Source organism: Monodon monoceros, unplaced genomic scaffold (assembly GCF_005190385.1).
Source record: "Monodon monoceros isolate NGI ecotype Baffin Bay Population unplaced genomic scaffold, NGI_Narwhal_1 Super_Scaffold_22, whole genome shotgun sequence".
NCBI classification, from domain to species: Eukaryota; Metazoa; Chordata; class Mammalia; order Artiodactyla; family Monodontidae; genus Monodon; species Monodon monoceros.
Window position 1 is genome coordinate 12,797,541 of NW_021703779.1, and position 25,618 is coordinate 12,823,158.

General features: G+C 40.1%; 1 protein-coding gene across 2 annotated transcripts in view; it reads right to left on the reverse strand.

Annotated features, from left to right (window-relative positions):
* ASB9 (ankyrin repeat and SOCS box containing 9) overlaps positions 1-25,618 on the reverse strand; it is a 285,544-nt gene that overhangs the window by 180,365 nt on the left and 79,561 nt on the right. The window contains exons 7-8 of one of the 2 annotated variants that reach the window (XM_029240454.1): positions 24,075-24,111; positions 21,656-22,627 (exon numbers count right to left, since the gene is read on the reverse strand). In XM_029240454.1, the coding sequence (XP_029096287.1) occupies positions 24,101-24,111 (11 nt within the window). In that variant the 3' untranslated portion in view covers positions 21,656-22,627; positions 24,075-24,100. Of the gene's footprint in view, positions 1-21,655; positions 22,628-24,065; positions 24,112-25,618 lie in introns of those variants that run through there. The other variant, XM_029240453.1, reaches the window with a different exon arrangement.

Genomic DNA, 25,618 nt, shown 5'->3' on the forward strand with positions numbered 1-25,618 from the left:
TTTAAGGAAACTGAGAAACCACCCAACCTCACCAATCCTTGTAAAATGAGAAGGTGGCGCTCAGAAAGATGACAGAACCCACTGAAACCCCCAGAGAGTCAAGGCTGAGACATAGCTCTGAGTCACAGTTGGTTCAACTCCACTTTGCTGAATATACATTTTCATTCCTTGTGGGTAAATACCTAGAAGCAGAATTGCTGGGACAAAAGTAGGTGTGTGCTCAACTGTTTAAGAAAAGGAAACTTTTCCCAAGTGTTCATAGCATTTCACATTTCCACCAGTAATGTATGAGAGAATTCAGTGCTTCCACCTCCTTGCCAACACATGGTATGTATGGTCAGTGTTTTTAATTTTAAGCGTTCGGTGGGCAGCAGTATTTCCCGGAACCATCTCAGAGGTTCCAGAAAGCAACTCACACGTTTAAAACTTGTATATAATTTGCATTTTCTTGTTGACTAATGATGTTGAAAACTTTCGCATGTGCTTATTCACCCCTCATATATCACCCTCATTGAAATGTCTGTTCAAGCCCTTTGCCCACGTTTTACTGAGCTCTGTGTCTTTTTACTAGGCTACAGGAGGTCTGGAGCCTTCCATACTTTAAAAAGAGCCTTAAAAATAGTTTTTAGAACATTTGACCAGAATAGATGTATTTGGGCTCACAGTGTTTCATTAAGGCCTCACCCAGGTATACCATTTATACCCCACATCATATTCCTCAGCTTTCTTTGCTCACTAAACAGACTCATACTTGCAACTTGCAGATGAAACACTCAATTTCTGCTGCAGATGCACACAAAAAGCCAGAATATTCCAATCCAGTATATGAAAATAGATGTGGAGTAAACTGAATTTCTCATATTGTCATCAAGCCTGTTGACCAAAAGCTAGTGGATTTGCAAAGCCCTTCCTGGGTACATGGGTCAGTGTTTATTTTCACGGATTTTGCTGTTCTAAATCAAATCAACCAACCAACAGCCCTTCATAGAGTGCTCTAAGTCATCTCTGTAAGGCATTTCACATTAAATTCCAGTTCACAAATCCAGTTCCTCTTTTTTGACCTAAGTTTTATTTGCTTTCTTTTGACAGTCTGTATTAAGCCTTTTCATCATTTTTAGCAACCAGATATCCAGTTGGGAAAGCAAATTATTTCCCTAAAACTTGACATCATCATGATTCCAGTACAAATAACAATAATAACACTAATAAAACCTGAAGTTTTCAAAACTCGTAGCATGTGCACACAATTCAATTATACCTCACTACCACTCCATAGGGTGGAAATTACCGCTCTCTTTCACTGATAAGGAAGTAGTTTCAAGAGGTAAAGAAACTCATCTGAGGTCACATAGTTGTTGAATAGGAAGGAAAAAAAAACTGAACCCTTGTCTCGTAAAAGAGCTCACGGATTTTGCTACATGGTGAGGAATATTTTCCAAAGGTGAAGTCCATTCCAAAATTAAACATGAAATAGCAAATGGAATTCCTGCTAAGTGCTGCTATACATCAGGTAACCTGGGAACCTGGCTCCTTTTTCAGCCCATGTAAAAATATTTTAACAATGTATTTTCATTATTTAAAAAGAAAAGTCAAAGAATCAGAAAAGCACAAAGAAGAAATGAAAAATCAGCTGAAGTCACACCACAGTTAATTATTTGGAACATTTAAACATCCTTCCAAACTGCTTGCTGTCAATTTCTCCTCTACTTTGTCTCTCACGGTACACGTACACACACACACACACACACACACACACACACACACACACACACACACACACACACACACACACACACACACACACACACACACACACCCCATGTGGAATTATTGGGATCACGCGCCTATGTATCTTTATCGTCAACAGCTCTCCACCTTCTTACGAGAGGTTCTACGGAGCACCTCACACATGCTGGGGAGCACATTCCACTCCAGCAAACCTGTTACACAGCCAACCCGCCGCCTCCACCCCGACCCCCTGCAACAGAGCACTGTGCACTGGGTCCCGGCTCTGCTGCAGGACACTGCTATCCCTGCCAGGTGACTGCTGCTGCTACGTCCCTCTACCTTCTCACAAGGGACACTACTATCCCATCACTGTCTTCATCACAAGTGAGGGATATACCCTCTTCCATATCTCTCATCAGCATAACACAAACCAGGGTACGCCTTTTTACAAGGCTTTCCTGTGAAGCTGGTGATAATAATTTTTTTAAAATAAAAAAAAAATACCATACGACCCAGCAATCCCACCACTGGGCATATACCCTGAAAAAACCATAATTCAAAACCAGTCACATGCCAAAATGTTCACTGCAGCTCTATTTACAATAGCCAGGACATGGAAGCAACCTAAGCGTCCGTCAACAGATGAATGGATAAAGAAGATGTGGCACATATATACAATGGAATATTACTCATCCATAAAAAGAAACGAAATTGAGATATTTGTAGTGAAGTGGATGGACCTAGAGTCTCATACAGAGTGAAGTAAGTCAGAAAAAGAAAAACAAATACCGTATGCTAACACATATATATGGAATCTAAGGGGAAAAAAAAGAAATGGTCATGAAAAACCTAGGGGCAAATACGGGAATAAAGACGCAGACCTACTAGAGAATGGACGTGAGGATATGGGGAGGGGGAAGGGTAAGCTGTGACAAAGTGAGACAGTGGCATGGGCATATATACACTACCAAACGTAAAATAGATAGCTAGTAGGAAGCAGCCACATAGCACAGGGAGATCAGCTCGGTGCTTTGTGACCACCTAGAGGGGTGGGATAGGGAGGGTGGGGGGGAGACGCAAGAGGGAAGAGATATGGGGATATATGTATAGCTGATTCACTTTGTTATAAAGCAGAAACTAACACACCATTGTAAAGCAATTATACTCCAATAAAGATGTTTTAAAAAAAAGAAACTAACACACCACTGTAAAGCAATTATACTCCAATAAAGATGTTAAAAAAAAACAAAACAAAAATAAAAACAGGATGGTCTGATAACAAGACCCAAATGAAGACCCACCTTTAGGGTCCCTCGGAAGAGGATTTCTCAGCCTTGCTCCCAGGCTCCTCGTGGCAGACTAGCTCCCACTCTTAAGCACTCATTGGGCTTCCTGTCATCCTGACTCTGAGTTCCAGAAAGAGAAGAATTCCTTTCTCCATTATAGTGGCCACCTTACCAGCCCGCATTTCACATGCCAAACTAACTTCTTCACAGGGCGATCAAGAGGGAGAATGATGACAAGCTGTCTAGGTACAAACGCTTATTCAACTACAAAGATGTGGTCCAGTCTTATGGCCTCCACAGAGGTCAGATGACAACTAGTAATGGAACAGTTTATTAGGCACTGAGTGTGAGAATAACAGCGCATCCTCTGATTGACCCTGGGCCCGTTAGAATCTTAAACAACCCATCCCAAAACTTGTGTGAAACCAGCTTCCTGGCATCAGTGACACAAAACTTAAAGACAACTTATCACAAGGAGCCTCCTCCTGCGTCAGCCAGAGAACTCTACTCATGACTTGCCCAACGTGGTGTACATATTCCTTTTTGCCCTGTGTCGCACCCTTCTCATTTCTGTTCAGAGAGATGCACTGAACTCACACCTGAGTGACACAGCTTTCTTTTTATACGCAAACAAAAAATTCAGTTCCCAGACTACTTTGATTTTTTTTTTACGATTTATCACGTAAGTTCAATTCCCAACATTCCCATTACTCAGTCTTAAATAACATCGCATGGAAGAACAAAACTCAACAATCCATTTCTGGCCTGCTTCACCCGACTTCTCAAGTGAGTTGTTTTTTTAAACACCTTCTCACTGGTAATTAAAAATTATACCTGTATATATACACATATACAGTTGATCCTTGAACATGGCTTTGAACTATACGGGTCCATTTATAAATGTTTTTTTTTCCAGTAAATATACAGTGAGCCCTCTGAATTTGCAGGCTTCACGATCGTAGACTCAATCAACCGGGGAACTGAAATGTCCATCCGCAGTTGGTTGAATCCATGGATTCGAAACCCAGGGACTTGGAGGACCAACCGTATTATGCCCCTATGGTCCTCAGGATGGCTCCATATACATATAAATCTATGTATATATGTTATTTTAGTTCAATGGAATCATACTACAAATACTGATTATTTTCACTCAATAACGTGTCATTAACATCTTTCCATATCAATAAACATAAATCTATAATATCCTTTCTAAAAGCTGAACAATTCTCTATTGCACCTGCCTGCCATAATAGTTTTAATCAGTTCCAGTCAATGTACATCGAGGCTGTATATCAGGATTCTTTTGGCCACAAGTGACAAAACCAAATTCAAATTAGTTTATGCAAAATGGAGAATCTGTTGGATAATATAACTGAAAATTTAATGGCTAGATCAAGAATGACTGGATCCTCAGTTGAACTATCACCAAGGATTGACCTCTATCCATCTCTCACTTCTACTCATCTCTGCTTCTCTCTGCTTCCTGGATTTATTATCTCTTCTCCCATGTTGCTAACAAAGCAGTGCCAATATGTTGAACCTTAGGAAGATGACGATTGGCTTATTTGGGGTCATATACTGGCCTATAATCACGGTGGTCAGAAGAATAGATTAATATGATTGATTACCCTGAGTCTCTTTCTCACTGAGGTGGAAGAAAAGGATGGAGAACCATGGTAGAGAGCCCTTCTAGAATCTTATGGCATGGGGGAAGGGAGTTTGCCAAGATAAGATCATACTGCGCCTACCAGATAAAGATAAAATAATGATACCAAAAGCTGAAAAACAAAGCACTGTAAAACTATGGCTAAACCTCTTCAAATACCAATGTAAAAATATTAAATAAAGTGTCCTCAAAAAATCTACCAGTATGTCTAGAAATATGCCATCTTAACCAGTTTCATTCATTCTAGAAATTTGTTTTTTCAATATTTGGATATCAACAATTATGTTACAATTATCTTATTGATAAGTCAAAGAAGAAAAATACCTATTAGGTCAAGAAGGAGGAGAAAAACAGGACAAGAAAAGGGCACTGGCCTCCTGAGTCAATTCCCTTTAAAAAAAAATAATAACTTTCCTGGGAAACTGGGACCCATGCACACTGTTGGTGGGAATGTAAATTGGTGCAGCCACTATGAAAACAGTATGGAGGTTCCTCAAATAATTAAAAACAGAACCACCATATGCCCAGCAATCCCACTTCTGGGTATTTATCCAAAAGAATTGAAATCAGGATCTCAAAGAGAGATTAGCACTCTCATGTTCATTGTAGCACTATTCATAATAGCTAAGATGTAGAAACAACACAAATGTCCATCACAGATTATTGGATAAAGAAAATCTGGTATGCACATACAAGGGAATACTATTCAGCCTTGTTACAGTAATTAAATAAAGAGGCAGACTTGGCAGCCTACATAAGCAGACTGAAACCTAAACCAGAGTTAATGCCTGTAAATGCTTCAAGGTTAAGAACTCAAAACTTAAGAACCATCAATCACAAATAGCCAACTAGGCTTTCCCAAATAAGGCAACTGCTTAAGCTAAAGCCAATCAAATAATTTCCTTGCTTTGTTTCCACGTCTGCTCTATAAAAGCCTTTCCCTTAGCTCCTGCTGGTGGAGTGCCTGGACCACTTTCACGGTGACACTGCCTGCTTCAAATCAATGTTTGCTCAAATAAGTCTTCAAAATTTAATTGTGCCTCAGTTTATCTTTTAACAAGAAATTCTGCAATATGTGACAACATGGATGGACCTTGAGGACACTAAGCTCAGTGAAAATAAGCCAGATACAGAAAGACAAATACTGCATGATTCCATTTACATGGGATAATTAAAATCGTCAAATTCATAAAATCAAAGACTGGAATGGTGGTTGCCAGGGGTTGGAGTGAGGGGGGAATGGGGAGTTATTGATCAACAGGCATAAAGTTTGTTAAGTAACATAAATAAGCTCTAGAGATCTGCTATACAACATTGTACCTAGAGCCAACAGTAATGTATTGTACACTTAAAATACGTTAAGAGGATACATCTCATGTTAAGTGTTCTTACCACAATAAAATTTAAAAAATATCTTTTTAAACTTTCCAGGAAATCTGACCCAACAATTTCTGCTTATCTCTCATTAAGTCTTCCTCATCTTCAAGGAACACTGAAAATACAATTTCCTTGGGAGTCTGGGCACATTGGTGCTCCGAATAAAAAGAGGGGTCTGTTACTAAGAAAGATAGCAGACTAGGCACCAACAGATGGCTGCCCTTAATTTCTTTTTATGTACTTTATCTGTCAGAGACAGAGATGTATGGGACACTATTACTCCATTTCTTACAAAACGTTTTTTGTCATATTTCTTATTATGTTCATTGGGATTTAACGGCTTCTGACAGTTACATCTTTGTTGTGGATTTTACCCTTCACTGTTTTAATGTGACACTTTCTGTCCTACTTGATGCTTTTTAATCTCTAATTAAGCCCTTATTTGTTTTTATTTGCCTAATATATTTCCCATATTATTTTATTTTTAATCATTCTAAGTTCTTCTCTTATCTTCAGCATATATTTGTATCATTGTTTTTTTGTACAGAGCATGCACTTTTGTTTTTGAAATACCTATCTTAGAGCTTTGTCTTTTAATGTATAAATTTACTCTTTTCCATTTAATAATAAAACAGATGCTTGATTATGAATAATCTTTCCATAGTATTTATTTTTTAAATGCTTTTGTGAGGTTTCCTTTATCTTTTCTTTTTTACACAAATGTTTCATCAACTCTCAGCTCCTCTCTGGTAAATTTATAATTGTATACCTTATTTTAAATTGTAATTTTGATTAGCATAAACACTTATCACCTATTTAAAATATATTAATTTAAAAGTTTTTCAGTGGAAATGGAACAATATCTACTAACAATTGTATGGGAGATGAGAGAAAATTCTGACTTTCCTCATCTCCCAGTTCTGTGACCGTGTCTGTGATTTTTAATCCAATTACGTATATTAAAATTGTTTGTTTATATCACTGTATCAGGTAAGTTTAGATTCAGCTGCAACTACAGACTCCCAAATAATGGCTTAAACAAATTATGCTCATCAGTCATTCTTGCTAAAGCCCACTCACACCTCGGCCCTGCCCTGGTCCTCTGAACCTTTCTCGCTCACCTCCAGGAACTTTGCACCTGCCTCACATGCAGAAAAGTTGCTGTGAGCTGCAAAGTCCTCTCTCAACTTTGACTAATTTTATTGTGCCTGATCATTGTTTTCCAGAGACTTGGTAAAAAGTGAGAGTCTTTCCTAGCTTCCTTGTAAGCTTTTTTTTAAAAAATATAAATTTATTTATTTATTTTGGCTGCATTGGGTCTTCGTTGCCACACACGGGCTTTTCTCTAGCTGCGGTGAGCGGGGGCTACTCTTCGTTGCTGTGCGCAGGCTTCTCATTGCGGTGGCTTCTCTTGTTGCAGAGCACGGGCTCTAGCCGTGCGGGTTTCAGTAGCTGTGCCACGCGGGCTCAGTACTGTGGCACGTGGGCTCAGTAGTTGTGCCACACAGGCTTAGCTGCTATGCGGCATGTGGGAATCTTCCCGGGACGGGGATCGAACCTGTGTCCCCTGCACTGGCAGGCAGATTCTTAACCACTGCACCACCAGGGAAGTCCTCCTTGTAAGGTTTTGAATTAAAATTTTGTTCTCTGGGTACATTTCGGTAGGTATTGATTGGAAGGTGGAGGTATACATGCTTATCCTAATGCATGTTCTTGACATCAAACTGAGTTTATTTTTTATAGAGTAATGTATCTTTATTGTTAAAAATTTGGGAAATACTAAAGTCATACAAAAGAATATCAAATTATTTTTGCACGTTAGTATATTTCCTTCCAGTAATTCATATATGCGTGTGTAAATGTGAGGGAAGGAGGGGGGATGGAGTGTTTGGATTTTGCTATTTGTTTTTCTTTACAAAACTGTGATCATAATTTATATCTTCCTTTTTTTCACTTAATTCAATTGAAAATTTCCTGTGCCATCATATATTTCAAAATTTTTAAAAGCTACATAGGATTTTATTATATAGATGACCATAATTCATATAACCAGTTTGTCTTTAAAGCTCTCTTTTATTTCTAATTCTTTGTCATAATAAACAGTGCTACAGTGAATATTATTTCCCATAAATCTGTGCTCACATCCCAATTATGTCCTTAGGATATATCCTTGGGAATTGAATATCTAGCTTTGTGATGCGCATTTCCAATCTGTCCTCCAGAAAGGTTGACGAATTTGGACTCCCAACGTCTATTTCGTTAAGTGATTATTTAACCACACCCTTACCACTACCAAGTACTGTATGTTAGGGGAACAAAAAAAATCACATTTTTAGATAGGCAAAAACTTCCTCATTATTGCATAAATTTCATTTCTAGCACTTAACCACTAATAATGTACATATTTGCCATTTGTATTTCTTGTTTTCTGATGTTTTTATTTCTAGTGCCCATATTTTCTATAGGGATTTTAATGATTCATTAATTTCTTTCTTTGGTCTTTTCCACCTTCGCTCTTCAAAGGTAAAGTACATCCAAATTGCATGCTGCAAGAAAACCTTCAGTATTTTATTTTTTAATCTAAAGAGGGAACAGAAAGCAATCAATTTTTCAACAGCAACTTTTCTTATTCTTTTCCAGAGCCGGAGGCATATTACCATGAAAACTGTGTAGTTAGTCTTTATGAAAGCAAAATGTGTTCCATCAGTGGACACAAGGGAGAAGCTAATTAGCTTGCACTAGAGAACAACTATATTTAATCTTCTCGGATAAAATTATGTGAACTAAAGTCAATCAGTTCATATTTGCTCAGAAGACTCCTTGTGAAGTTTTTAATCACATAAGAAGTTTGTTCTTGCTTATCTTTATTTGAAAGGGATTCCAACATGAACAGGGATTGACTTGGGAAATGAAATCCTATGCCTTCAAACAGGAATGATAGTAAAAATATTTCATGACTGGTCAGACATGGGGACCAACCGATCAAGATGGATGCCAGCTGTAAGTAATGTTTCCAGCCACGTGGGCGTGCAGCAGCTGAACAAAGGGTCCCGCCAATGAGAAGACTTCTCTCATAAAACGAAACACATCCAGAGGCCTTTAGCTCCTTTCTCTTTCTTTACATCCTATGATCCTTCTTCCAGTTGGTATTCTACCATCAGTTTTAAACTCCCTAAGCAAATATAAAGAAAAATAACTGGAATTTGTGGGGAAGAAATTAAAAGGATGGAAAGAGAGGAAATAATTTCACACAATTATCCAAATTCAAAAAGTATCTACAACTGAAGATCTGTACGTGTATAATTATTATAAAAGTTTACACAGAGGCTATTACCAAGAGACTGGAGAACCAGTTGAAAAATTCAAGGATTACAAGCTCTGTGTAGTGGTCCATTAGGGGAGATTAACTATTTAAGAGTTGGCTAAGGACTCATGGCCATGAAAACTAATGGGTTCCTCTGCAATTAAAATAAGAAAAATTTCAGATTGTCAAAGAAAAAAAATTTCCTGATTGAAAACAAACTGAAACAAATGAACCTAATTATGTATCAAACTGGCAATATAACCAGAGAAAATTATTATTTCAGTTGTCTCTAAAACACAGCATGTTAACTTTGCATCCTTAGAGCAAACATTACAAGGAAAAAAGAAATGCAAAAAAAAAAAAACCCCTTTAAATTGTATTCAGTAGTTTTATGGTTAGTGGTAATACTGTATTGTCATTTTGAAACCATTTTTATATATTAAAGAATAAAGTAAGTAAATGATACAGGCCAAGACTTTGCAGGATAAGAGAAAAGAGCCGTAAGTATAAAACCAAATAAGTGAGAATGCTGTACAAAATCAATATAAACTCATTGTGTGTGTGTGTGTGTGTGTGTGTGTGTGTGTGTTCTAAGCCTGTCTGCCTATGGCACCTGGAAACAATGACATGCCAGAAACTGATTCCTAAGTGCCATTAACTACTAAAAAAAAAGCAGGGGTCTTTGGAGAAACAGCTGTTATTAGATATGGGATATGAAAAATGCTAGGTGAACGTGGGACGACCTGATGAACCAGGAAGCAAGGAAGGACACAAAGACTATTGGGATTCAGCCAAAAGAAGCTAGCTCAAAGGAGTTCCCACTGTCCAAATTTGGGGCTATTTAAGAATCAAACAGTACAATAAAGGATTATACTTAAAGAATGCAAACTAATTTTCATAATATTCGAATCAGAATTAGCTGGCAAGTTTATAAATCTCTGCTGCAATAAAGAAAAATCACATGCCTTCCAAAATATACGTATATGACTACTGTTAACTGAAATTCATTAACTAAGAAGAAAACAACAACAAAATACTCATTTGCCATCAGTGGAGGAGATTATTACACCTACTCTTTACCCTAGAATATGTACTGAAGAAAAAGAAACATCTATCCTGGTTTGCAAAAGGAATTATAATTCAGAGTAACTGAATTGACACAGCTGATGGGAAGGCTCTTTCTCAAAGTAGAATGACAGCTGATAAAAACAGAACAAATGATAGAATTAGAAAACCACCAATCAGTAGCCTCTTACATAGTCCTTCATTAGGGCAAGGATTATCCACAGATGTTAAAAACATTAGGTACGCCTTCCCTGGTGGCACAGTGGTTAAGAATCCGCCTGCCAACGCAGGGGACACAGGTTCGAGCCCTGGTCCGGGAAGATCCCACATGCCATAGAGCAACTAAGCCTCTGAGCCACAACTACTGAGCCTGTGCTCTAGAGCCCGCGAGTCACAACTACTGAAGCCCGCACACCTAGAGCCTGTTCTCCCCAACAAGAGAAGCCACTGCAATGAGAAGCCCGCACACCGCAATGAAGAGTAGCCCCCGCTCGCCTCAATTACAGAAAGCCCTCGTGCAGCAACAAAGACCCAAAGCAGCCAAAACATTTAAAAAATTTTTTAAATTAAAAAAAATCATTAGGTAAATTGTTGACGCGGAATTGGATAATCACATGATATCAAAGAACCACCCCCAGAGATTACGCACTGCGTGCCAGGGGGAAAATCTAACTTTATAAGAGCGAGATCAGGCTGTCACCACTTTAACTCAGTGATCAATCAGCATTTTCGCTACTAATGGAACAATCAGACCTTATGAGGCCCCTGAGGTGATATGGTAGGAAAGACACACCATAGTGAAGTACTCCTTCCAAGGAATGTTTAATGTGAACTAAAGTGAGCCTGGAGATCTGTCTTCCAGTTTACAGAAAATTCAGGGCATATCAGGAGAAGAAAATGACCCCACAAGGTAACACTTGAACAAGTCCAGGAAGTGGAACAGTTATGGAGTTATGGTTTGAAGCAGAGCTTCATGTTGGGTCCCACTGATTGTCAAAGGCTTTGAACAAACACCAACAATCTCTGCATAGTGTAGGCCGGAACTCATAGGCAGAAGTTTCTACAGTAGGATACACACTTTCTGCAGAAAGCATCATGGGGGATATTACTAAAGACGGACTTTCACAAGTGACTTTGCAAACAGGGCAATCCTGGACTCAGGAAAGTGGTAAACAACTATTGTGTAGTTGGATGCCTCTGCGGATAACACCTGGCAGTCTTGTGGGAAGGTGGGGCTATGTACAGCAATACTTGGGGGGAGGGAGAGCCACCCATCCCGGGTAGTAAGAAACCTGGAGAGAACCAACAAGTGCCATTCAGTGGACAATTCTACTTGCCTCCTTACAGGGATAATCCCCTATGGGGACTTCAACAAGTCAATATCGGGGCCGTGGGTGTTGGGCGAGGATGGGACTTCCAGTTTCTGGTTCTGTGTTTGAGGAGCTTGGAAGTCATCAATCTATCCTAAAAACAAGTACGAAACGGAACAAACTGAAAAATCAATAACTCTCCTTAGAGCCCTAAGAGAAGTGAGGTCACAAGGCAAACTGCTACCCCCAAACTGGAGAGACAGACTGACAGACAAACACAGAGAATCACGGCTTACCAGAGCAGAAGTGGAAGAGCTGCAGCCTCCGGGGGAGCCAGAACTGTAATGGAGGAATTGCTCTGGGCTCAAAACTGGACAAGCCTCGGGCTCCAAGTGGACCGGGTCATAGAAGGGCCTCCACACTTCTGTGAGTTTTAACTCCAGGAGCTCCACCAGGATCTCAGGAAGTACCGGAGACAAATCGCCTCGTGCTGCTGACGGAGGCGGGGATAGAGGAGCCATTTTGATAGACAGCAGAGCACTCTTTTCCTTAACAAGGTGGACCCCCAGGAGAAACTATTTAAGCAGAGCCTAAGTGCCGTGGAGGAAGGCAAACACGCAGCCCCAGCCCACTCTAGCCGTCCTGTTCCACCTGAGAGGGGAGAGGGAGACTGAGGGGCGCCTGTGAAATTCACAACCCAGAGGCATAGGCTCCATGAAAACTGAGACCTTTTTTTTTTTTAGGTGGGGTGGTACGGATTTAATATTTTTTAGTATTACAACATATTCTTATTTAAAAATGTGCAGGCAAAAAGGACGCTGCAGATTTTGCGCACCAGCCTCATTTGTCATCTGAAACAGCTGGTGAGAACGCCCTTGGCGTGGAGGCGTGGGGTGGGGGGAGATGGTCACGGCTCCCCCAGTGGGTGGAAAGGGGATGGGGGTGGGAAGAGCCCGGACCAGACCCTTCCCCATCCACCTGGGGAATTTTCTCCTCCCACCGCCCTAAATACACGCCACTTCCATCGCAGGGGAGGCAAAGCGGGTGGTCCTGCTGAGAAGGGGACAAGTTGCATTAGGTTAACTGAAGGTTAACTCTCTACCCCCTCCCCAAAACGCCTTATTACCACATTGCCAAAGGCCTATTTATAGCAGTAACTTTTACCCCATACATCCCCGTCTGGCTGTCAAGGAAAAATAACAAGGTATACTAAAAGGCAAAAAAAACCCCGCAATTTGAAGAGACAGAGCAAGCATCAGAACCAGACATAGCAGGAATTTTGGAATTAGCAGCCCATTTAAAACAATCATGATTAATATGCTAAGGGCTCTCATGGATAAAGTAGGCAGCATGTAAGAATAGATTGGCAGTGGAAGCTGAGAGATGGTAATGCTAAAGAGAACCAAAAACAAATGCTAGCGGTCAAAACCACCACAGCAGAAATGAAGAAAGCCTCTGATGGGCTTATTAGTAGACTGAACACAGCTGAGAGATGCATACTGCGCTATTTAGGGGTGAATTATCACGATGTCTGTACGTTACTTTACAATACTTCAGACAAAATAGATGAAGCAAATATGGGAACATCTAGACAATGGATGTCCATTTATTTGTATTTATTTGGAAAGTTGATATGCATTCCAATAAATGTTGAATGAATTAAACCAAACCTGCAGATTTAGTTATATGTTTTAATTAAATATACATCCAATACAGGCATACCTCGTTTTATCACAGATGTTTTTTTTTACAAACTGAGCTCTGCATCGAGCAAGTCTATCGGCGCCGTTTTTCTGACAGCCGTTATGTTTAAATTAAGGCATGTACATTGCTTTTTTTTTTTTTTTTTTACCACATCCACGGCATGCAGGATCTTAGTTCCCCGACCAGGGATCAAACCCATGCCCCCTGCAGTGGAAGTGTGGAGTCTCAACCACTGGACAGCCAGGGAAGTCCCTACATTGCTTTTTTAGACATAATTCTATTGCACACTTAGTAAACTACAGTATAGTGTAAACATAACTTTTATATGCACCGGGGAACCAAAAAATTCATGTGACTCGCTTTATTGCAACGGTCTGGAACCAAACCCACAATATCTCTGAAGTATGCCTGCATATATTAAATATATTTTAATTATATTTATATTATATTTAATTATATATAAATAAATATGAAAGGATAGTGTTTACTATATTACCCTATTCTACCAAGTACTAAATGACTGCCAGAGAACTGAAGAGTTTAATTAAAACAATTAACATGTTAGAAGTCTAAGCAGGACCTGAATTAATAAATGTGCTAATTGGACAGGCCTGCTGAAGCCTTACCTCATTTGGATTTAACTGTGGCATACATTGTTTCTAATAGGAGATTGAATATTTGTACAGCACCTCGTTTTTATCGCTTTGTTTTAAAACATTATCAAAATACTGAAAAGTAAGTATTCCTTCTATCTTAGGCCCCCATTAGCCCTCCCAAGAAGGAAAAAATCATCAGCAAGGTTTTTTTCCAGAATTTTTCTATGCAGATTCATTGTTAGATTACTACACTTATAATTATCCCCCTTACATTTTCATGTTTGCTCTATTTAGTTTTTAACTTTTTAACTGAACGTTTCTAGCTTCAGTTTTTAACTTTCAGTTTTGACTTTTTCTTAGGGGAAATTTCACACACTGGTGTAGTGAAAGAATAGTATCGCTATACAATTCTCTTCATTAAACTCTGTGTTTCCATCACTCATCTACAGGGCCAATCTTGTCTCATCCATACTCTCCTTCCTTCCCACAGATTAACAGACTGGTAATCTTCATAATCCATAGATTATTATGAAGCAAATCCCAAACACCATATCATTTCACCCAGAATGTTCCATTGTGTATCTTTGTAATATAACGGCTCTTCTTTAAATAAAACTTCAACATCATTATCAAACCTAAAAACATATAATAACTATTTAGTATCATCAAAATAGCCAGTGTTCAAATTTCCCCAAATGGCTCATAAATGCACTTTTTTTTTTTTTTTTTTTTTGCGGTACGCGGGCCTCTCACTGTTGTGGCCTCTCCCGTTGTGGAGCACAGGCTCCGGACGCGCAGGCTCAGCGGCCATGGCTCACGGGCCCAGCCGCTCCACGGCATGTGGGATCTTCCCGGACCGGGGCACAAACCCGTGTCCCCTGCATCGGCAGGCGGACTCTCAACCACTGCGCCACCAGGGAAGCCCATAAATGCACTTTTAAAGTTGATTTGCTGCAAGGATTCAAACAAGGTCCACACATTGCATTTGGTTGAAATGTCCCTTAGCCCCATCCAATCTATATGCTGTTTCTAATTAATAATGCCTCATAGAGATCATTCCAATGACCTATTTTTTCTTGCCTGCATAGTTTGCCATTGTACCGGTGTCCCATAATGTATTTTATCCAGTCCCCAGTGATGGATGGTGAGGCTTTCTTTCAGCTTCTTACTGTTATAAACTATGCTGCAGTAGTCTCAAATATATGGCTTTGTACATATATGCAAATGTATATGTAAGACAGATTCCTATGCAAGGGATTGTTGGGTTAAATGGCATAGGACTTTGTAATTTTGACAGAAACTAACAAATTGTCTTCCAAAGAGATTGTCCAAGCGTATATCTGGTTCCCCATACCACACACACCAAAACTGCATACCATGTTGTGTGCCAACATAACAGATGAAAAATGGTGACTGACTGTTGTTTTATTTTCATTTTCTTAACTCGGCGCAAAACTGATTATCGTATGCCGTCTGCATATGTTATCTCATTTGTAACAAAAAAGAGTAGCGAGAGTTGGGTAAGTAACTCCACTCACATCTTTCATCTTTATTGCGACCACTTGCCTGGTAAACACTATTAATATACTATCATGTGTTTCCCCCTGAATTCATCTCAGATGTGTTCCACAGGAAACGAACACTCTGGTCAAATAACTTTTAGAAACACTGGATAACTTCCTGGATGGTCTCTATTTTCCCTTATTACATTCGGTGATGTCACTGAGAGTAATTGAAAGAATTGGTGAGTAGGGGTATTTTCTCCGAATATTAATAGAATTTCCAACAGTGGTTAATTGAGTAAGGCATTCAATGGAATTGGTTACCTAAAAAGTCTTTCTGAAACAAAAGCAAAAACAGTTTTTAATGGGAGAAGCTACAAGTCAAGCTTGTTTAGCCCCTTAACGTATAATACTGGATAATGGAAGAGATAATGTGGTCCCTTTTGCTGAAAAAATGCTGCTGAGAAAAAATGAGAAGTTAGTCAGAAGTTAAATGAGTTGCTCAAGGTCACCCAGGGAGTAAGTGGTGGAGCTAGAATTCATACCTAAATTTCACAGTTTGGACTGCAGCCACTATGCTGTGTTTTCCCGAAAGAATAATTCAGATATGAGAGAGGATATTAACGTGAGGCAACTATACAGTGAAAGTAAATTTGGGGTGTTACTGCTTCTGATTTATCTTGAAAGACGATAGCTTCTGCCTGTAATATAAACTACTTTGCCTATACAACCCATGAAGCATTTATTTATAAAAATTTGCTGTTTTTTTCCATGTCCTCTTCCTCCTTTCCACAGTTGTCAAGGGGTCACACCATACCCTTTAAGCAACAGATGCTTGGTATCTACTTGTCCATTTGTTGAATAGACTCTTACTGCTACTCAAAATCTCAAAGGAAATCCAGCGGTTGGTTGTCACTTATGAATCTTGATTCTGCATGCATACATATACGTAAGATGCCCACATCAGGAAAATAGCCTTTCTACTGGGAAGATATCAAATGATGTGATTAAGGAAAAGTTTCCATCATTATATATGAAACTCAGAGGCTGAGTTGAGTCAAGGGAATAAAACACAGAATTTCTTTTTTAATAAGCAAAATTACGGCAATGTATAAATAAAAAGTAGAATTCTGCACCACCAAAGTATATTTATCTCTGCCCACTGAAATCTTATATGCAAACTATAATTATAACAACTTTTATTGAACATTCTCCATGCGTTAGGCACTGGATTAACGCATTATTTGGATTATCTCATTTCATCCTTATAACAACTTTTTGAGTTATATGCTTTCAATTTCCCCATTTTTCAGATGAGAATACTAAGGCTCAGAAGCCAGGATAGACCTAGAACTCAGAACTAGCGTTATGCAATATTGACTGTCTAATCTCTCTCCACTGCTGAGTGCTGAAATGATCTGCTGGAACTTAAAGACCCAGCTTTGTCAATATGGCACCTGCTTATCCTCCAATCCATGGCATAACTTAGAGAAGGTTTAAAGAAGGAATTTACTTGAACTAAGTCTTAAAAATCCAGGGAGGGACTTCCCTGGTGGCACAGTGGTTAAGAATCCGCCTGCCAATGCAGGGGACACGGGTTCGATCCCCACACGCTGTGGGCTTCTACGGCCCGCGTGCTGCAACTACTGAGCCTGTGCGCCTAGAGCCCGTGCTCCACAACAACAGAAGCCACTGCAATGAGAAGCCCGCGCACCACAACGAAGAGTAGCCCCTCTCGCCGCAGCTACAGAAAGCCTGTGCACAGCAATGAAGCCAAAGGCAGCCAAAAAAATGAATAAATAAAAATTAAAATAAAATAAATAAAACTACTGTCTTTAAAAAAAATTCAGGGGATAGTTAAGATTTGAATTAGCAGAGAAAATAAGGAAGGGCTATCTGAGGGAAGAGAACTAATATATGGGGAATTATGCACATTAATATTTGACAAGTGGCTTATGTATTGACTTCAAAACTGTGATGCACTGGCTTTTTTTTTTTTTTTTTTTTAGGAATAATGGCTGCAGACTTTCATTTCCATCCCTAACAGATCTAATCAGTTACCAGCTTGCCAAGACACCTCTAAAACTCACCTTCTTCCCTGAGATGCAAATTCCAGACATGTTGAGACATGGGGTACTGGTTAAAGGTAGAGATAATAAAATGTAAAACTGAGACCAGTTTTGAGCTTTTCAAGTGAAAACGGTGAGAGCCTTCCCACAGAGTCGACTCAATACATACGGTCTAAAAGTTGAAATGCAATTAGCATGTTAATGTTCTTCATGATGCAATCAGTCTTATCAGTTACAGCGACAGCAGCCCTGAGCACCTTGTGAAGAACTGCCAATAAAAATACTAAAATAAGCTTTGCACAAGATGGGAGTATCATGACATCTGTTTTCAAAATTACTCTGCTGTGATTGTTGAATATCATTAGTTGGTAAAAATTGTATTCTTTCACCTGGGATAAGTGCCTGTGATTTTAAGTAGCATCGCTTCAGAAATGACGCTTGTGAATCCATGCTGATTATGCCATTGTGCTGTGCTTGCCATAAAGAGAGGACTCTTACCGATGATTTGTATCAGCAAGGATGTTTATGGCTGTGGGCAGCAATGAACCTCGCATCAAACCGACTTACGCAGGGAGGTAATGTAATAACACGTGCAACAGGAAGTCGAGAAGTAGGGTTAGCTTCAGGGATTCCATAGTGACATTAGAGACTTTGAGTTCTTTCTGTTTCTCCCCTCTGAGGATTTTAAATTTGCAAAAAATAAGAAATAGTATCTTCTCAAGTCTGTAGGGTTGGCTTCATCCTAAGACATGCTCCCCTTGTAGTTACAGGACAGCTAGAGGTAGTAACTTGCACCCCATCCACCCTTGTTCATGTCTATCAAGTGAGGGGAGGCCTCTCCTAACACTGAGGAAGCTTCTTTCCCAGATGCCCTCAGCAAGCCTCCCCTAGCATCTCTCTTTGGTCGAAACTAGCTTAGGCCTGCCCAGCCCTGAACTAAATTACTGGCAAGAGAGATGGAATTTCTATGATTGCCTTGGAGACTCATTGGCTGGAGTGGAGTGGATTGTGGAGAATTAAGCACAAGAGACACCATACCATAGTACTTTTTAGTTCAATATTAAACCTTCTTAGGACATCAAGGAAGCCCTCTCTGAAAAACTCAGTCTCAGGAAGTATGATTTAATTTAGCAAAGTCAGTTTCCTTTAATGCATTGAAAATCATCAACACTAAAAGTGAGAGTACCTACCCTTCCATCATTTTCTGTAGTCCCAAAGATTTTTGTGACACAATAGGCCATGCCCTGAGAAGTAGCCCCTTAAGAAAACCCCTTGGTAGGTTCTCTGATCTCATTCTCTCTCTCTCGGTTCGAAATTTGCAAAAACGAAGGAGTAGTATCTTCTTAAAACTACTGCACAGTTCCTAAGCTTTCTCTCCACTCTGGTGTCCAGCAACACATCTTTCATCTTTACCACCATGGTCCACTCTGTTCAGGTACATAACTAGATTTTATAACTTTGGAAAAGTTTGGGTTCAGAATAACATCTGCTTATTGGTTGGTTGCTGTATAGTTAAGCTAATTCACAAATGCAGTCCTGATCTGGGCCAAGATTATAAATCCTTAAGGCAATGCATGCAAATGACCATGATCTTGTTAAAGGACAGATTCTGATATCGTAAGTCCTCAAAAAGGATTATGACAATGCCGGCAAGAGCAAGAAGGCCTCCAGGAGGGCATGGAGAGATGGTGGACCTCTAGGACGAGAGATGGTGGACCTCTAGGACGAGAGGGAAATGGTGGACCTCTAGGACGAGAGATGGTGGACCTCTAGGACAAGAGTGGGAGAAGAAAACTAAGCCTTCTAGGGAGATTGTGTTGCAATTTTGTATTGTACTCCTAGAGAAGATGGAGGACTGAAATGGAGGTACTGGATCTGCTCTCTGTTATCCACAAGACTTAGTCCAGCCCACTATTCTTCCCACACAAGCCTCCAAATGTCAGATGACCTCAGGTATCCAAGTTGCTTTGACTTATTTCCCTCTTGCACTTCTCAACTCTGGATCTCATATTAAGTAATATACTGATTCATGATACCGCAACTAGACAACCTACATGCCAGATTCTGCACACAGTTTCCCAGTCGGCCATGTAGCCTCAATTCATTGCAGTTGTCAACTTGCTTATGTATGTATGTACCTGCCAAGCCCTGGAGCTCCCATGAAAGATGATACCCATCTGTTCCTCTGTCTTCTCATGTGACATTCTTAGTGACATACTTGACCTCAGCCTTGAAGACCCCACAAGAGTAGGTTTGGATGACAAAGCCAGAAGGCACACCCCTCTCCAAGGTCTGAAGTGTACTGTCTCACAAAACCTAGTCAGCAGAAGGAAGGAAATAATAAAGATCAGGGAGGAAATTTAAAAAACAATAGAAAAAAATCAATAAAACCAAGAGCTGGTTCTTTGAAAGGGTAAACAAAATTGACGAACCTCTGGCCAGGCTCACCAAGAAGAAAAGAGAGAGAATCCAAATAAAATAAGACATGAAAAAAAGAAATCTCAACTGATACCTCAGAAATACAAAAAAAAAGAGAATACTATGAACAATTACATGCCAACAAATCTGACAACCTAGAAGAAATGGACAACTTTCTAGAAACATACAGCCCACTGAAACTGAATCAAAAGGAAATAGATAATTTGAACAGACTGATCACTAGAAGTGAAATAGAATCTGTAATTAAAAAAAAAATCCCTACAGTCAAAAGTCCAGGACCAGGGCTTCCCTGGTGGTGCAGTGGTTGAGAGTCCGCCTGCCGATGCAGGGGACACGGGTTCGTGCCCCGGTCCGGAAAGATCCCACGTGCCGCGGAGCGGCTGGGCCCGTGAGCCATGGCCGCTGAGCCTGCGCGTCCGGAGCCTGTGCTCCGCAATGAGAGAGGCCACAGCAGTGAGAGACCCGCGTACCGCAAAAAAAAAAAAAAAAAGAAAACTGTCCAACATATACTGTCTTTTAGCTGAGTTTTTTAAAGAAACCTATCAGCTGGGTGAGGCATATCTTTTGAACAGTCCTGTTTTCCAGGTCAAAAAATGGAGGCCTGGAGAGGACAGTGAGTTGTTCACGGTTGGCAAGTGGCAAGAACAAGAGGTTGTTATTCCTGCCACTTACGCATGTTTTCTGGTTCGAAGTACCATGCTTTTTATATTAGGCCAACTACCTCCTGGGATGAGAAATGGCTGATGTAATAGCTGTTCCTGTAAAAAAACAAAAAACCCTAGATGTTCTAGTTGACCCAAATGCCATACAAGTCTGTGCTGTGAACTTGCTTAAACAAGCAAGCAAACATACAAACAAGCAAATGATTCTTATTCTGGGTTCATATCTAGTACAGTATTCACATCACAGGAGGGACTTGTAATGTTTCAACTTTATTGGGTAAAGTCCCAGGCAAGCAATATGAAGATGGATACTGGTAAAAGAGAAACAAGCAACGGTTATTAAGGTAATAAAGTATAGAAATCATGTTAAATTTGGAATTGTTAAAGGAACCAGTCATATTTCACCACGAAAAGAGAAAACTTAGGGGAAGTGATACCTGCCTTTAACTTTTTGATCTCCAAGCCATCTGATTTCCAAGTAGAAGAGGAATGAAAAAAAAATTAGTCAAACCAAAGTGAGGAACTAATACAGTGATGCCCGTTCTCAGCTAAGAATATGGAACTTCTAAAATACAGATCTGTCAAAAAAGAAAAAAAAAAGGAATGGGCTGCCTCAGAGGAGTTCAAGCACAAACTGGATGAATGATTTTCAGTGATGCTTAAAAGGAAATTCTTATTTTGGAAGAGATGCTGAACTAGGTGAGAGAAATAGAATCATTCTCTATCATTCTCCCTAACACTGGCCTAATAAGGGGAGGCAAGAATCTACTCATCCAGTTCTGGTAGCCCCTCCAGCAAGGAGCACTGAAGCAATAGAGACTCCCTCTAGGTCTTACAAACATCATGAGTGTGGCTATGTGTCTCAAAAAGATTGTGGAGACGATACACTTAATTTTGTCAAATGCTTTTTCTGCATCTTTTGAGATGACCATGTGGTTTTTGTCTTTTGTTTATGTGGTGTATCACATTGATTGATTTGCATATGTTGAACCATCCTTGTGAACGTGGGATGCATCCCACTTGGTCGTGCTGTATGATCTGTTTTATGTGTTGTTGGATTCAGTTTGCTAATATTTTGTTGAGAATTTTTGCATCTATATTTATCAAAGATATTGGCCTGTAATTTTCTTTTTTGGTGGTGTCTTAGTCTGGTTTTGGTATCAGGGTGATGGTGGCTCCCAAAGAGGGAGTGTTCCCTCCTCTTCAATCTTTTGGAAGAGTTTAGAAGGATCGGTATAAGTTCTTTGTGTGTCTGGTAGAATTCACCTGTGAAGCCATCTGGTCCTGGACTTTTTTTTTTTTTTGCGGTACGCGGGCCTCTCACTGTTGTGGCCTCTCCCGCTGGGGAGCACAGGCTCCGGACACGCAGGCTCAGCGGCCATGGCTCACGGGCCCAGCCCGTTTCCTGTTCTGTAAATTGCCTGTTCCTATACGTATTATTTTCCTAATGCTACGGTATCAAATCACCACAAACTTAGTGGCTTAAAACAACACAGATTTATTATCTTGCAGTTTTGGAGGTCAGAAATGCAAAATGGTTCTCACTAGGTTAAAATCAAGGTGAGAGCAGGGCTGCACTTATGGAAGCTTTAGGGAAGAATCGAGTTCCTTGTTGTTCTATATATTGTAGGATGTTTAGCAACACCCTTGGCCTCTATCCACTAGAGTGAAAGCAACTAGAGCCACCCCCCCACCAGCTGTGACAACCAAAAACATCTTCGGACATTGCACATGTACCCCGGGGGCCAAATTACCCCTGGTTGAGAACCACTGGTTCAGAAGCTGCCTGCAATCCATGGCTTCTGGCGCCCTTCCATTTCCCAAGCCAGCAACTGCATCACTCTGCTGTCTCCTTCCATCCTCACGTCTCCATCTCTGATTCTGATCCTTCTGCTTCCCTCTAAGACACAAGACACCTGTGATTTCGTTGAGCCCACCCAGATCACTCAGGATCCTCTCCGCATCTCATGATGCCTAACTTAATCACATCTGCAAAGCCCCTTTTGCCATGTAGAGTAACATATTTACAGACTGAAGGGATTAGGACATTGACAGTTTTGAGTGAGCCACTGTCCTGCTTATCACAATGTCCTCTGCCCATTTTTCTAGTGGGACACTTCACTTATTCTCATTTATTTATAGGCATTCTGTGTGCATTACTGGTATTAATGCTTTGTCTACTCTATGTATCGCAAATGTCTTTTTCAGTCTGTTATTTGTCTCTTAACTTTGGTTAAGGGGTATTTTTTAGATGGAAGTTTTAGACTTTATTATGGTCAAAATTATCCATGTTTTCTTTCTGGTTTGTGCTTTTTGTATCTGGTTTAAGATGTCTTGCTTCAAAACCTCACACTGTTACTTATAATCTGTTGAGCCAAAATAAGTCACTTAAATTCTGTAAGCCTCAATTTTCTTGTTCGTAAAATGGAAAAAAATAATTGCTACATATAGTCTCTTCTTTCCACTTAATTTGTAATTCTCCCTTAATTGCATATCAAGTTGGTATTTCTGTAAGAGTCTTTACTGGGGCTTTCTCTTCCATTTTCTATGTGCCATAACGATATTTTCTTTCAGTAGTTCCAAAGTTTTACTTTCCACATTTACATTTTCTATGTACCTGGATCATATGTACTGTGAGACAGTAATGTAATCTTAATTTTTTGCATGTAAAAAGCCTATAACCATGATCCTAGATCAGAGTTTTTGCACCTTGGCACTACTGACATTGTGGGCTAAATAACTCTTCACTGTGGGACCTGCCCTGTACACTGTAGGACGTTTAGCAGTATCTCTGATCTCTACCCACTAGAGTCAGTAACACCCTACCTCCCTAGCTGTGACAGCCAAAAATATCTTTAGACATTACACATATCCCCTGGGGGCAGGGGGGCAAAATCACGCCTGGCGGAGAACCACTGATCTAGAGCCTTATATTTTGAATCATTCTCCTTTGCCTCCTATCATACTAACTGAAGGTCCTGCTAGATATAAGCCTGGATACAGAGAATGGAAAGAAAGACCCCCTATTATCTGGGAGTTAGAGTCATAGAGGTAAGTTAGACAAGTATAGGTAAGCCTTCAAGCCTTAGCAAAATGAGATAACCTGCCAAAAAAAAAGTATAAAGGCAACAAAAACTTAAAACAAGTATGAAGTTTATATTCTAGATCATTTTATATTTGAGAACATGAGTGGAGATATTTCTAGCTATGCTTGGGAATAAGATTTCTACCAATACTTACGTTTACTAAGTTATTTATAGGTGAACATTGTCTCAATATACAAACTGAAGTAAAAGCCTCTTTTCCATTTTAATCTACTCTCATTTATATTAAAAAGAAACCATAATCACTTACGATGCTTACTGGACTAAATTAGGTTCTTCCAGATGTCACCATGGACCTGAAATTTAATGGAGAAAACAATTATGATTTGAACAGCAATTTCCATATAATTATGGGATATTTCTATAACCACCAAACTTTTTCCTTTTAAGAAAGCCCAAAACCTCTTCCCTGGTGGTGCAGTGGTTGGGAATCCGCCTGCCAATGCAGGGGACATGGGTTCGAGCCCTGGTCCGGGAAGATCCCCCATGCCGTGGGGCGACTAAGCCCATGCACCACAACTACTGAGCCTACGCTGTAAAGCCCGTGAGCCACAACTACTGAGCCCGTGAGCCACAACTACTGAGACCGTGTGCCTCGAGCCCATGCTCCACAGCAAGAGAAGCCACAGCAATGAGAAGCCCACACACCGCAAGGAAGAGTAGCCCCGCTCGCCGCAACTAAAGAAAGCCCGCACGCAGCAACGAGGACCCAACACAGCCAAAAATAAAATAAATAAATAAATAAATATTTTAAATCAAAACCTTAGTTTGGTTTATATTATTAAATTGCCCTGAAGATCCGGGACATTTGTAGTTAGAATTCCTTCTGTCAGTTTATTCCCTCCCACACTTGAGTTGATCTGAAGGACCTAAATTGAGTCTCCCAGATAAATCTTTCTTTTCTAGGTCAAACTGATTGAATATTTTATGATAGTAAGATGTGTCCGGATAAGCTGTAGCCAATGTAATTACATGCCCCATTCATGAACTCTTTGGCCATTCCTATCGATCACAAAGATACAAATTAACCCTAGGCAGTAGGAAAGGCAGGGCCTTAGTTTGAGGAGCAAGCTCGAGCATGCCTGGGAGGAAGCCAGGACTGAAGGGTGCTGGGACGGGGAGCACAAGCCTCGGCTTATGGGTGAAGCCAGCAACTCCAGCTCCTCTTGGTTCCCACTCTTGAGAAATGCGGGACGAAAGGCCATGGAAAGGCATGGATTCCATACTGTTTGGCTGCGTGCACAGACTTGCCAGAGGACAGGCGCCCAGACCAGACTGCAAATACCCCCAGATGTACCTTCTCTGAGAATCAGAGACGCCCTCATGTTGGGAAGAGGATGAAGAAGTTGGAGAGAGCAGACATGTCTTTGAAGAGCTTTTTGGTTTTCCAATTCACAAAGGGTGAAAGATCCTTTCTGAAATGTTGGCTCCAAGGTTAAAATTTAAACGTACTCCACTGGCAGAAACTATAACTCTTGCAAGGCCGAGTTATAGCATCTACCCAGAGCAATAATGTTTAATACATGTTAAATATTAATAATGTCTGATTTTGCCAAGGACTTCTGCCCAAGTTTCATTGCCTGATGAAACTACCCATTTCTCAAAGTCCACAGAGACAATTAAAATACGTGTTGAATGCCTCAAGGTTACATGAAGAGGGCAGGAAGAAAAGAGACCATGATGCTTTAGAGAAGGTTAAAATATACATATACATTTTATTATGGATTATTTTATCATATAAGTTGCTATAACTTATATTGTGATTTCTAATAGACTTTTTTTTAAGAGCAGTTTTAGGTCCAC